Genomic DNA, 12,815 nt, shown 5'->3' with positions numbered 1-12,815 from the left:
TATCATGTGGCATTCCTACTACTAAATGCCGGCCTTGACCCTAATATCGCTGCGCGAGGTGGAGTGAGGGCAGTGCATCTGGCAGTCAACAGCAGAAAAGCGCAGGTGGTTCGGCTGTTGCTGGAGAACGAGGCCGATATTATGGGATCGACGGTGGGTAACTGTTCGATACTTCATTGGGCAGCCTCGGCTCAGGACACAGATATAACCAAGTTACTTCTTAGACAAGGGGCAGATGTCACGGAAGAGGACAGGTTTGGTCGCACTCCACTGCATCTGGCGGCAGCAGAAGGGAATATGCAAATCGTCGAGGTACTCTGGCAAGCTGGTTCTAATGCACTGACCCCTGACCACGATGGGAAGACTCCAGCAGACACGGCAGAACAGCAGGATTGGCCATTGATAGCCAAGCAAATAAGGAGCTTTCGACGAGACAGGACATCTTTGATGTCTCTTCAAGATATTTTGGCCTTCGTGAGAAGGGCGTTAGGATGGGTATAGGCAACCATTGTGCTAGTTGCGTATATGATGTGTATGAATTTTTATCGGAGCCAACTCGTTCAAATAAGGTTTTATTGCAATACAAATAATATTTCCAAACACCCTATTACAAATGGAAAGCGCTATTCTTCTGCTTTAGTTCACACAAGCGCCATAGCCCAGCCTCAACAGCAGTATTCTCCAACTCCGCCAATGAGCCAAGTTCCGATAGAATCAAAAATCTCAGCCCTAGAACCCGGGTTGTCAGGAATGAGAAAGAATCTCAATTCATCTAAAGAAGTGAGAGGGTGGGAAAGCTGGAACGATGCTCTCCATCCAAGTAAGCGGAGAGTTATAACTTCACCCGAAGCTAACACGTACGCGTTCAACTTCGCACTCCGTCTTTACTCTTCTTCGAGTAGCTACCTTTGCAATCTTTCACCCTTCCAACAAACACCATTCGTCTACGCAGACGCCCTCTTTGTCGCCTTGGTTCGCAACTTCATCATCAAGAACACCAGGGCGTAGAACACTCCAGCCCATAATACAACCAGCCCCGCATTCCTCCAGCCGTAGTACTCTTCGTTTAAGTTGAGTGTCTTCAAGTAGTCTTGTCCAGTAGTGTACCGGCACACCTCGCAGTTCTCCGTAGCGTCTGGGTTCAGAAGGTTCGTGCCACGTCCCATGCCTTGCTGATAGGTGGAGAGATAGTTTCCACATGTCTCGTTCACAGGAGGATTGAAGATTGCAAGCTCACCCCGTTCACAAGTGATATCGACGGAGAAAGTGGTGAAGGTGAGGAAGGCGCCGAAGAGGTAGTTGAAGGGATCGAGGTAGTAGATCCTAAAATTTGATGTTAGCATTGATCTCGTGGGCGTTGATAGTCGTATGAGGCTTACCAGTATCTCCAGAATGCCGTGATCTGGGAGTAAGGAACAAAGACACCGCAGAATGATACGAGGGTAGTGATGACCAGCGGGTTGACTAGAGATGCAAAGGTTGCGTTGGGAGCGTACGCGGCGATCGATTGTCCAATACCGGTGTACAACATCTCGTAAAACATCTAGACGGTTTGTTAGTTGGGGCGGGGAGTCAACCAAAGAAGAGAGAACTTACTGCGACGAAGAATGTGCTGCCTGCCCACTTGGTATCATTTGGCAATCCAGCAGTCCAGTACCAACACACAAAATACAACACACCGCAGACGACCAGGTAGGGCAGCTCAGAAACGATCAAGCCAGTGACGAATGGCACCCAGTGGTAGGTCTTACTCTTCTTCTCGCGCGTCTCATACACGTTGCGACGATCGATGAAAATGGGCTGAAGCTGGGAGATGAGACCGGGGGCGACAAACAGGAAACTGAAGACCGTGAAGAGGCGTTGTTGAAGATCGCTGACGCTGTTACCAATCGACCAGAACGAAAAGCCGTTGTAAAGAGACAGGAGTATATGCAGGATGAGCTTGTTGTTGATGTACTCGGTGTTACGGAACAAGGAGATGTTCATGCGGTGCGTGACAAGCTTTACCTGCTTCCACATGGGCGCTGCAAATTGATGGCCATCGTCGACAGTTCCAGGCGGTTTGGCGGCAGCATCGGCGACAAGAGCGTCAAGTTCTTGAGTGATCTTCTCGTGTTCTGGCGAGTTGAGCCAGACTTGATTCCAGTCCTTGTCCTTAGAAAGACTTCCTGATACAACTTCAATCATGTGCTCAGCAGGATTGGCTTCTTGAGGACACGGTGCGCCATGATCAGCGAAATATCTCTTGACGGTCCTTGCATGATGACCGATATCGCCAAAGTATACGGTTTTGCCACCCTTCGCCAGTAGGAGGAGGGTGTCGAATTGGGCAAAGAGATCGGCCGATGGCTGATGAATCGTGACGAGGACAGCTTGTCCGACTTCCGCGAGCTTCCGCAAGAAGCGTACCGTGTTGTGTGCAGCTTGACTATCGAGACCAGAAGTAGGTTCGTCAAGGAATATCAAAATACTGGGCTTAGCTACGAGCTCAACACCAATTGTGAGACCTGGTAAATTGTTAGTGGCTGTCTCGACTCTGTTCAACGGATTCAGACTTACGCTTGCGCTGCTCGACAGAAAGACCAGCACCAGGGCGACCGATGAGGGTGTGCTCGAGATCTTCCAACTGTAGAAGCTTGACGATCGTGTCCACATAGCGGAGCTTCTCCTGGCGGGGAATTTCACGGCCCTGACGAAGAAGAGCAGAAAATTGCAAAGCCTCGCGTACCGTGGACAATGACTCGTGGACATCCATCTGTTCGACGTAGCCAGCAGATCGTTGGAAGGACACAGGGAGCGGGCGACCATCGACTAGAACGGAGCCATGAATGGTACCATCAGTCTTGCGTTGAGCTAGAACGTCGAGCAGAGTGGTCTTTCCAGCCTGAGTGAAAACGTTAGCATATATCCATCCGTCAATCGCATTGCTAGAGCACTTACACCTGAAGATCCCATAAGAGCACCGAGCGTACCGGGCTTGACAAATCCTTGAACGTTGTCGAGAAGAAGACGATCGCCATGCGGCGTCTTGACGGTGTAAGTCAGATTCTTCCAGGTAAAGACCGATGTATTTTTGACGAGCTGCTTGTCGGTGGTTGCGTCAGACATCTCGGAATCGGAGCCGGAGTTCTCGGGTGGCTTCTCGACAGCCTGGGATTCCTCATCCGCAACCATGGCCTTAGGTACTTTCTTCTGTTTCTCACGGGGAATGAGGAGGCCGCGACCACCTTCGCCCATTTGCTTCCACCTGGAAGTGAAGAAAACGGTCATTGCCACGAAGAAAACGTACCAGGCGCAGAGAATGCCAAAGTTGCGCCAAAGGTTGCTGTGGCTGAAGGACATAGAAGCTAGGTATTGGTCACCAGTAACGCTCGTTGCTCCAGGGGGCGCACCACGGACGCCGGTACATGCTTGTCCGCCCCCTGTTTCGGGGCTGTATCCTTCGCCATTTGGAACCAGGAATGGGCCCACACAAGGGATCACCTGGTCGTGGAACTCGTTCGCGAGCAATGCTTCGAACGCGTAGGCCATGGGGTTGATCCAGAAGAACCAAACGAACCAAGGGTGCATGTCGGGCTTGGGAATCATATATCCTGCATATGTGAAGGCAGCGACGATGGTGAATCCAGAAGCTTTAGTTGCTGCGTCGAAATTCGGGAAAGCGGCGCCGATGAACCTGAACAGCTGTGTCATAGCCAGGGCCGAGATCAAGTTGATGAGCCAGAAGATGAAGAAAGCCTGGGCGGTGTACTGGAATCCAGTCATGAAGTACAGCACAATTCCAAAGTGCGAGATTTGGAAGAGCATGATCGGGATGTCGGTAATGACCTGGGCGAAGACAAAGGCGGATGGATGGTGGAGAGCGAAGTCTCGGTGTTTGGCTAGGACGGGTCGGCCAACGAACGAATCCGTAACCTCGGCAAGAGCGATAAAGGTAGGATAGAGTAGAGAGAAGAAGAGTGAGCCTCCCTTGATAAACAATCCCGCCGTGTTGTCCGGGGCATTGTAGAACAGTGAGCCACCGATCAACGCCTGAACGATAGTTGTGGCTTGCTTGATGAACAGAGTTTGCTTGTCGCCCCAGAGGATTTGAAATTGGCGTCTGGTAACTGTCTGCACCTGATGGAAATACCCTGCGGACTCCGTAGCTTTCTTTGGGAGGTTCTTGTGCTTGTCTTGAGCCTCCTGTTTCTTGATGTCCTCTGTATTCTGCTGAGCTTCAGGACTATTGGGGTAGTCGAGCTCGGCCATCATCCTTGACTTTATGGGCGAGTTGTTATAAGCAGCGAGCAGCTCCTCTGTTGATCGAGGAAACCGGTCCTCAAAGTCTGGGGCAATTGTGCGTACAGCAGGCGCCGTTACGCTTGTGAGAAAATCTGACTTGTTGGCTCCAGGGTTGCATAGAAAGCCAAGATTCTCCATGTACGGTACAGCTTCATCTCGAGATCCATAAAAGATCTGTTTGCCGTTGTCAAGAATCAGAATCTTGTCGAACTGCTCGTAGATACCATTACCAGCTTGGTATAGACTGGCAATTGTAGTAAGACCAAGAATATCTGTCATGGCGCGTATAGCTTTCGTCCAGTCTAGCGCAGTGCTCGCGTCAAGACCACGAGTAGAGTTATCCCAGGAGAAGACGCTCCCTCTAGTCGCAAGGCATTCGAGAATGGACACTCGCTTACGCTCGCCACCCGAAACACCACGAATGAACTCATCTCCGACCTTGGTATCTTTTGTGTGTGTGATACCGAGAGACTTCAAGAGAAACTCTTTGTATATCTGGGCGTATTCCTCTTCGTTATTGATGTCCGGTGGCAGGTGGAAGGGCACCTTCAAACGTGTGGCGAAGTCGATGGTGTCACCAACTGAAAGAGCTGGAAAGAAGATCTCCTCTTCTTTGTTCATGATGATCTGACCACGATATTGTTTGGCTTCTTGACTGGTCATGGAACCGAACGAGACGTCGCCAGTAATCTCTGCGAAGCCATTTCTGTGGTTTGATAGAACGCTAAGCAGTGTTGTGCATCCGGCTCCTGGATTTCCAAGAACAAGCAACATCTCACCGGGTTTGACACATCCAAAAGAGTTGTCGATAATAGTCTTCAGGGGTGGGCTCTTACTGCCCTTCCCGAATGGGTTGAATTGAGAGAGAACATTTTCGTTGTAAAGCGCATCACTGCTGACGCCCTTTACTGTGAGATTCCGCCATGTCACACCCAGTTTCTTCGATTTCCCACCGTTCGTCTCGTTACGTTGTCGTATTTGTAGTATATCTGGAGTGATGGGCCATTGTGAGATGTCGCGGGAGTCGGTCTTTTGGCCGGACTCGTCGCCTGACTGCTCCGCGCTGGAGTTGACGATAGTGTCCGCCATTGGGGAGGGAGATCGTTCGGAAGGCTTTCTGAGCGAATTCGCCTGATACATCGCTTTCTCGGGGTCACGATTGACCTCCATGTTGTAATTCTTCGGATTCGCTAAATTGCCAGACTGTGACAGCAGAAGAACTTCGATGGGAAAAAATGCTGGAGATCAGACGATTGGAGTTGCCGATGGGAGAGTAGCAACATCACGCACAAGATATAAGAACAATAACGAGATATAAGGACAATAAAGTAATGAGATATATTATCATAACTTAACTTCTGGTTAATAATCCGACTCGAGGCCCGGAGCCCAAAGAAGCCCTCTGTCTCATCCCTTATTAATGTACTGAACAAAGAGTATGGGACATCTTTCGACGGATGGGGTGATTAGTGAACATCTCGTGTATTGAGATTTTCCTAACAGTCAGTTCAACGTCTTTCTTGGATCATCAGGCATGTCCGCTCGGAGTGATTACTATACATTCCTAGCTCTAGTTAACTAACTTGCTTGCTGGAGCCCCCTGCGCCATTTGGGCGGGTCTAACCCTATAATCCCTAGCCCCGTGGATCGACAGTTGATCCGACTAATCAATCACCTTCATTGCGAGCTACGACGGTTGAAGGACTAGAAATCAATTCAGTGCGTTAATGAAGATCGACTGAACCCACTTATTCTCAATGGTCATACTCATTTTTTTCCATGGGCATTTCTGTCTGATCTCGATCTCAAGTTAACTTATTATTATAATTAACTAACCCGTCGGTTTGATTATTAATTTGTTACCGCCACTAACTACTACTCCCGGACCTTTGTAGATATATTTTCGGGTGGCGCAGCATTAAAGTTAGTCGAAACCTTATCTTTTTCCCGTAGTCAGCCCCAATGATAGTTAAGCCTTCAAGGGAAAAAATGTCGGGAAAGAATGGCGACTAGAAATGGAGAGCAGTGTAATCCTTGGACGACGGTGGGCCCAAGATTTCCGCCGGGGCCAATCCCATGCCACTGTAGTAGAAACCTCCACTTTTCTCAACAGCCTTGGAGCTCTGTCTCGGTATGATGAATAAACAGGTAAAGACAGATTAACCTTCGACCCAGCAGTGCCAGCACCTGACTATTGGTTCGCGGTCGGAGCTTGAGGTTAACCCATCGACAGTGATTTCTACCCACAGCGTTAAGACACTCAATTATGGGTGAAGAGACGCATAAGTAGAACAGACGCCGTGCACCCAGTATCATTTACTTCCCTGTGCAGTCAATAGTTTCTGGTCACTCTGTGTACTAATCCTAATTTTCTACTCTGTTTATCAACTGTCACGCCAGAGCGAGCACCTCTTAACTTCCCCGGACTCCATCGCCACCCCATAGCCATGACGACTCCTACCAACATTGATCCCAAGAATGTTCAAGCATATTTTGCCCAATATCAGGGCGACAGGTATGTTGAGGGCTGGGCCTCCCTTTGGGACAAAGGTGATAATCTGCCCTGGGATCGTGGCTTCCCCAACCCCGCGCTAGAAGACACCCTGGTCCAGCGAGCTGGCACCATTGGCGGGCCCATCGCCCAGGACGGTGAGAGGCGGAAGGCCCTGGTGCCGGGCTGTGGACGGGGAGTCGACGTGCTCTTATTTGCGAGCTTTGGGTATGATGCCTATGGCCTGGAGTGCAGCGCGACGGCTGTCGAAGCGTGCAAGAAGGAGGAGAAGGAGAACCATAGCCGGTACCGCGTGCGAGATGAGAAAGTTGGGAAAGGGAAGGTCACGTTCGTCCAGGGGGATTTCTTTGATGATACCTGGTTGAAGGAAATTGGAGTCTCTCGAAATGGATTCGATGTCATTTATGATTACACGGTATGTATACTCAGTGCCGCTGTTGGGCTCCATTCCGTCTCTCCACTTGTACTCTGTGTCCTACAGAGGGACCTGCAAGATGCTTCACTCTGTCTTTAGAATTTTGATGTGCCATTTCCGACCCACCCGGGGTTCCTTCTGCACTTCTGGACTTGTCCTTCTAACAACCATCTAGTTTTTCTGTGCTCTGAACCCAGAGCTCCGTCCTAAATGGGCTCTCCGACACACCGAGCTCCTTGCTTCCTCACCTGCAGGCAATCTGATCTGTCTGGAATCTCCTCGTCATAAGGACCCCTTGGCCCCCGGCCCTCCATTTGCCTCTCCCTCCGAGGCCTACATGGAGCATCTGAGCCACCCCGGTGAGAAGATCTCGTACAACGATAAGGGTCTTGTCGATGCGGACCCGTTGCGAGAGCCCAGCAAGGCGGGTCTGGAGAGAGTGGCGTACTGGCAGCCAGAGCGCACGCACACTGTGGGCAAAGATAAGAATGGGGTGATCCATGACAGAGTCTCTATTTGGCGTCGACGTGACTAGAAATGTGCCTGCGCATTTGTGTGACCCAAAAAGAGAGAAAAGGTAAATAGAAACTATAGGTGGTTTTGGAGTCCGGCACTGGAATTCAAAGGCCAGCCCCTAGACGCAAAAGTGACAGCCGAATTGAAGGACCGGGATGCAAAGCGCGCTTTTTGAACGAAATCTCGTGGACATAGGGAACATATGCACTGGAAGGATTTCCTGCTTGTAATCGTCGCATCATGCAAAGTAAGCGGGGATTATATCTATGAAAGACAATTATTGTTATTATACATAATTCATGGTATTTCGCACACAGCGTTAAACCCGAGGATCATCCATCAAGAGTTGCAAGGCGAATGGCTTTCTCAACATCGCGCTTTCGGAACGCTGGTCCGCGACCGAGACAGATAGGGCCGAGGGCAAGATCTACGACAAGGTCAGTAGATGCATGGAGAAGAAGACACGAAGAACCATTGATCTCGGCACTACTCACATTTAGTGAAGATCGCGGCGTTGAGCTGCGGAGCCGAATTGAACTGGGAATTGGAGAGGGGCGAGCTCGGATCCTGGATATGAATCCCTCGCTGCTGTAGCAGCCTTTGCACACCACTCGCATCCATCCACTCATCAGCACCCGATTCATTGACAATTTGCCACGTTCGAGAGGAAGCGGTGAGTTGTTCAGGAGAGTAGCTGCTCCTCCTTGAACTGAGAACTTTTGTACTCAACTCGACCGTGTCTCCCATTTCGTCGTGCATGTTGGCGAAGAATCCGAAGATGAAGCGGTCGCGCTCGTCGATGGTCAATCGTTTGCCGAAGACTGCTTTGACCTTTGGATCGTCTGCAGATGATCTTGTTAATAGGTAGTAACCAGTCTCGCAGCATTGTCGGACCAGACGGTGTGAGAGCGTCCAGCGCCCTTGCTCTAAGAGGCTGTCGGCCGATACTATGGTCGGGAAATTCAAGGTGGGACTAGGGATGGGTGAGAAGGGGATAGTCGGAGACGACGAGACTATTCCGAACGGTAGAATTGCTTGTTCTTGGAAGGGTGGCGTGGGAGGTAGTTGTGATAGTCTAGGCCATTGAGCCGCGAGGTCCGACGAGGACTGGAAAGCGTCACCGATCATTGGCCATGAATCAAGTTGCGTTATGAGCGGATTGTGATTTGAGATTATATCTTGTGTATCGCTGAGCGTGGGAGACGTCGATCGCGATACGTCCGCCGGGGCTGCAGGTGCTTGTTCAGCCTCGTCGCAGCCACTTTTGGCAAGCGACACGCATTGCTGTGTAATTTTTTGCAGAGCAGCTGTGACACGAGGCTGATTTTGGAGAACTCCAGCCTCTAACAGAAGATCACTAAAGGAAAGGAACGACTCGCTGAACTCTTTGATGACCTTCTCGTATTCCTGTACGCGCGATTGCAGATTGGCGATCGTGGTATCTTTTCTCTTGCGATATACTTGCTGCGCGACGCGAAGCTGCTTTCGACGTCTCTGGAATCCTTGAGTCAGTTCCAACTTGCTCTGTAGTTGTTCGGGATGTACCCACCTCGGGACCTTGCTGATTGTCCGTCCCAGCTCGTGGCCGGCCTCTTTTGCGAGGAGCGGGCGCGTCAGTCATTGCTTCGACCATCGTGGATTGCTTTTGAGGCAGTGCTGTCATGGATAATCTGAGAACGCGAAAAGGACGTGACCGGGTTGCTTTACTCATGGGGGTCGTGGCGTCGGGACTGTTGAATAATCGAAAAATCGGTGGGTCGCCACGTCTGGCCCGAACGTAATCAACTCATCATCAAGACCGAACACGAGGAATATAAATGGCTTACCCCATAATTCTCCATCTCCAACGCTCCGAAATACCTTCATTCGCAGCGTACAGCGTACAGCGTACAGCTCTCGCAACATGTCTTCATTCCCTCAGCCGACGCCAGTAGTTGCCTGTGGCAAAATACCCGCGATGGGGAAATCAATCTCCCAGCACATGCTGCCTGAATATGAAGGTTCTTGATCTACATTCCTGAACTCAACAAAGTATGGTGCCAATGCTATTCAGTCATCCACTTCATCCTGTCATATGAGGCTGCAGAGGCTGAGCTCCCGCATCTGCTTGCAGGTCGCGATCCTCAGTCTCGGAGCCCCAATGAGATCGGAACCCACGATTACAGCCGGCCTCCTCGCGCGGTCATCTTTGGTCGCGGCTATGAGACTCAGCAGGTTGAAGAGCTTAAGAAGAAATTCGCAGGTGTTGCTAAAGAACCCGTTGCATGGGTGAGGGGAAACCCAGCGGATTTGCCTGCCGGGGCCGCTGGGCCTGACTATGCTCAGAATATCGCGGCGGATATGAAGAAGGTGCTTAAAAGATGGAGGGACGGGGGAGGAAAAGATGAGGAGATTTTGGTGTACTAGTTGCTGATTATCTGATACCTTGCTTTTTGCTAGTTCGAATCCCACACACACATATCAAGAATATTTGTAAGTGATCTTGGAATTACTAGTTGGTTCCCTGGGCTTCGATCTTTTGGGGGTCGATGTACTTCTTCTGATCGAGGCATAGAATGCGGATAGGAGATTGAGCAACCAAATCTTTCCACCAAAACCCATACATTAAAGCTAATGTTCCATCCGCGACATAGGAAGTACCATCGTTGTTCACTTTCTCCTTCGCTAGTTCAAGTGAACAATTCCACTTCCCGGAGTATCGTATGTATTCCTGAACTATATCCGTGGATAGCTGGGGGAAGGAAGGATGTAAATTGATAGATTTGTGCAGAATAGTGACGGCAACTTTGAGACTGTATGCAAGTAAGATTCAAGTTCCCAACATATAACTGCGACATAGACTTGGCTTCGCCTGAGCGATTGCCTTGGTCTTCAACTTAAGGCCGGGGTACAGCAAATCCAGCCCCTCGCCCAGCGTATGGAATGCACTGTTTTGATATCTAGGAAAAACCAGCGCGTTAAGAGAAAACTCTAATCTAGATTCAGTAATATAATAATGTTGGGTGATTACCGTAGTTGATCACCAGATGCACGAATTTACCCTGGTCGTCCAGGCGACGCAGGTATTATCTAAAGCGGCACCAGCGAATCCCGGCTGTTGTATGTTTTTGATTTTGCTTATCTTTTATATTGCTGGGTTTAGTTAGTAGTGCCTTGCCGCCCTGTCTTTAGTCCTTCATTTGAATGTTCTGAAGCCCTTTAAAAATTCATTCGTCAAGTCTGTTGTGCTGACGTGGTCTTCTCTTGCAACTTTTGGTCGGAAGCAGAGTCTTCCGTCTTCCGTGTTGTTTGCTACCTAATCATGTATAGCTTACACATTTAGTAGCTCTGCTTTCTTTTTCTGCTGTCTCTTTCACTTTCGATGGAAATAACTGGGAGTTTTTGGCATTCCTGCCGAGGGTTACCGACGAATAACTTCCCAATGACAGCTGGGCGTCGACCAAGCCACGCTTGATAGCCAGACATTCCGTCCGTCGCTTCGCCAATCATGGACATTGACTCAGGGGTGCTGTGACGCATGGAGCTCGATCGCTGATGTCGCACCACATGATTGAGGCGTCATCGGAGCTGCCGGCGAAGCCCCGACATATCTTTGTACGGGAGGGCAGCGCGGCCTAGAGTTAGGGAGCCTTTCGACTTTGACGACACGCTGACAGGATCGTTTTAAAACCGACATAGTGGTCAATCTAAACGTGTCTCTCGAGATGAAGCGTGGAGAAGTGGAACTACAATTAATGTAACCTTGGCTATCTTCCTGGGTGATACTGAAGTTACCAATCTTACGTGCATGCCAAAAGTCCCGTCTGTCTTCTTCGGCTGCCTTAGTGCTTACCTGTTGTCTCACACGGCTGTTCTTTATCCTTTTGCAACATGGAAGAAATTGGCTAGATTAGGGTTCGATTTAAACACTGCACTGGGAATGGTTCTGTTCATTTGAGGAACTAAAGCCTAGATTTGCGGGCCGTGAATCATGATCCACTAGGCTTTGGGCATAGCGTATCTATTAGTCTCCACAACCGGAAGTCCACCCACGCGATATACTCACCGGGTTGTGGGCCACGATATGAATGACCTCCTCAGGGATCTTACGATGCGGACAGCGGAAGGACGAGCGGGGAGGAGCTCGGCTACAGATACCGTCCTCGGGCCTTTTCGATGTCGCGCCGTAGCCAAGATTAAAGGTTATATCCTCAAAGCCAAGCGGAGCAGTATCGTACATATATGGATAAACAAAGCGAGATTACTATACGAGCGGTTCACAGCAACCACTGGTCAGACAAGGTGCAAAGGCATACGGATGTAAGCCACCTACAGCGTATGCTTGCCAGATTCGGTATAAACAGGTGTTGCGTGTTATAACAGAACTCTCCGCATTTATGCGAGAATACTTTATAAAGAACACCTCCTCCCCGTGGTAAATGTCCTTCGTTACTAAAACAGAATCTGCTTCATTATGAAAATCTCGCTTGCTGTCTCTGCTCTTGCCTTACTTGCTTGCCCTGCCGCAGCGGTCGACCTTAATCCAACGAAAGACTGTGGCGAGCCCTGGTCCGCCTGGTTCTGGGAGTGCAAACGATCTGCCTCCAACTGCTGCCACTACGCAGCCGAAAAAGCCAATACAACCTGTCCGATGAGTCGTGCAAGACATTATTTCTTGCTAGGACGGTGCAGGACGCTCTTCGAGGGCAGCGCAAGTCCTTACAACAAAACCGACTGTGTCACCGCCTCTCTCTCCGGCATAGCCTTGATTATGGGTGATCGTGGCCTCGACTTTCCTGTTCATTGTACTATTGATGACATCAAGGACATGCCCTAGGGATTCCGGCGTTTCCCTATAGGAGGCTTTGGGGAGGACCGTCCGGGAAAAGTCAAGAGGGAGATATTGGCAATATTAGTGTACAATTTGAGGGCTCTAAGGGAGGAAAGGCCCCGACAGCGATTCGGCAGAATCTCCCTGTGGAGAGGCTCGACTGGCCAACGAAAATTGTCTGTCAATACCTCAGGTTTATACGGGTCTGACCCAGCCTCTTCTGCACCCCGGATTATAGTTTATTAGTGTACTCATACTCTGATAAGAGAATATGAATA

General features: G+C 49.9%; 4 protein-coding genes across 4 annotated transcripts; 2 read left to right on the top strand and 2 right to left on the bottom strand.

The window, feature by feature from the left end:
* Positions 1 to 905: 905 nt before the first annotated feature.
* On the bottom strand, positions 906 to 5,454 carry LDX57_009121 (uncharacterized protein; the record flags this gene model as incomplete). Its single annotated transcript, XM_046090842.1, has 5 exons — positions 906 to 1,323; positions 1,380 to 1,543; positions 1,597 to 2,507; positions 2,560 to 2,884; positions 2,941 to 5,454. 5 exons carry the CDS (start codon positions 5,452 to 5,454, stop codon positions 945 to 947), a joined length of 4,293 nt encoding a protein of 1,430 aa, XP_045946817.1. The 3' UTR covers positions 906 to 944.
* Positions 5,455 to 6,731: 1,277 nt separating this feature from the next.
* LDX57_009120 (uncharacterized protein) lies at positions 6,732 to 7,746 on the top strand (the record flags this gene model as incomplete). The annotated part of the gene is made up of 2 exons (XM_046090841.1): positions 6,732 to 7,211; positions 7,387 to 7,746. The coding sequence occupies 2 exons, from the start codon at positions 6,732 to 6,734 to the stop codon at positions 7,744 to 7,746; spliced, it is 840 nt and encodes a 279-aa protein (XP_045946816.1).
* A 313-nt stretch (positions 7,747 to 8,059) lies between these two features.
* Positions 8,060 to 9,360, bottom strand: LDX57_009119 (bZIP transcription factor; the record flags this gene model as incomplete). The annotated part of the gene is made up of 3 exons (XM_046090840.1): positions 8,060 to 8,154; positions 8,222 to 9,221; positions 9,277 to 9,360. The coding sequence occupies 3 exons, from the start codon at positions 9,358 to 9,360 to the stop codon at positions 8,060 to 8,062; spliced, it is 1,179 nt and encodes a 392-aa protein (XP_045946815.1).
* A 324-nt stretch (positions 9,361 to 9,684) lies between these two features.
* Positions 9,685 to 10,133, top strand: LDX57_009118 (uncharacterized protein; the record flags this gene model as incomplete). The annotated part of the gene is made up of 2 exons (XM_046090839.1): positions 9,685 to 9,727; positions 9,781 to 10,133. The coding sequence occupies 2 exons, from the start codon at positions 9,685 to 9,687 to the stop codon at positions 10,131 to 10,133; spliced, it is 396 nt and encodes a 131-aa protein (XP_045946814.1).
* Between the last annotated feature and the right edge of the window lie 2,682 nt (positions 10,134 to 12,815).

This window comes from Aspergillus melleus, assembly GCF_016097325.1.
Source record: "Aspergillus melleus strain CBS 546.65 chromosome Unknown contig5, whole genome shotgun sequence".
Taxonomy (NCBI): domain Eukaryota; kingdom Fungi; phylum Ascomycota; class Eurotiomycetes; order Eurotiales; family Aspergillaceae; genus Aspergillus; species Aspergillus melleus.
This window is presented reverse-complemented; position numbering and strand designations above follow the sequence as displayed.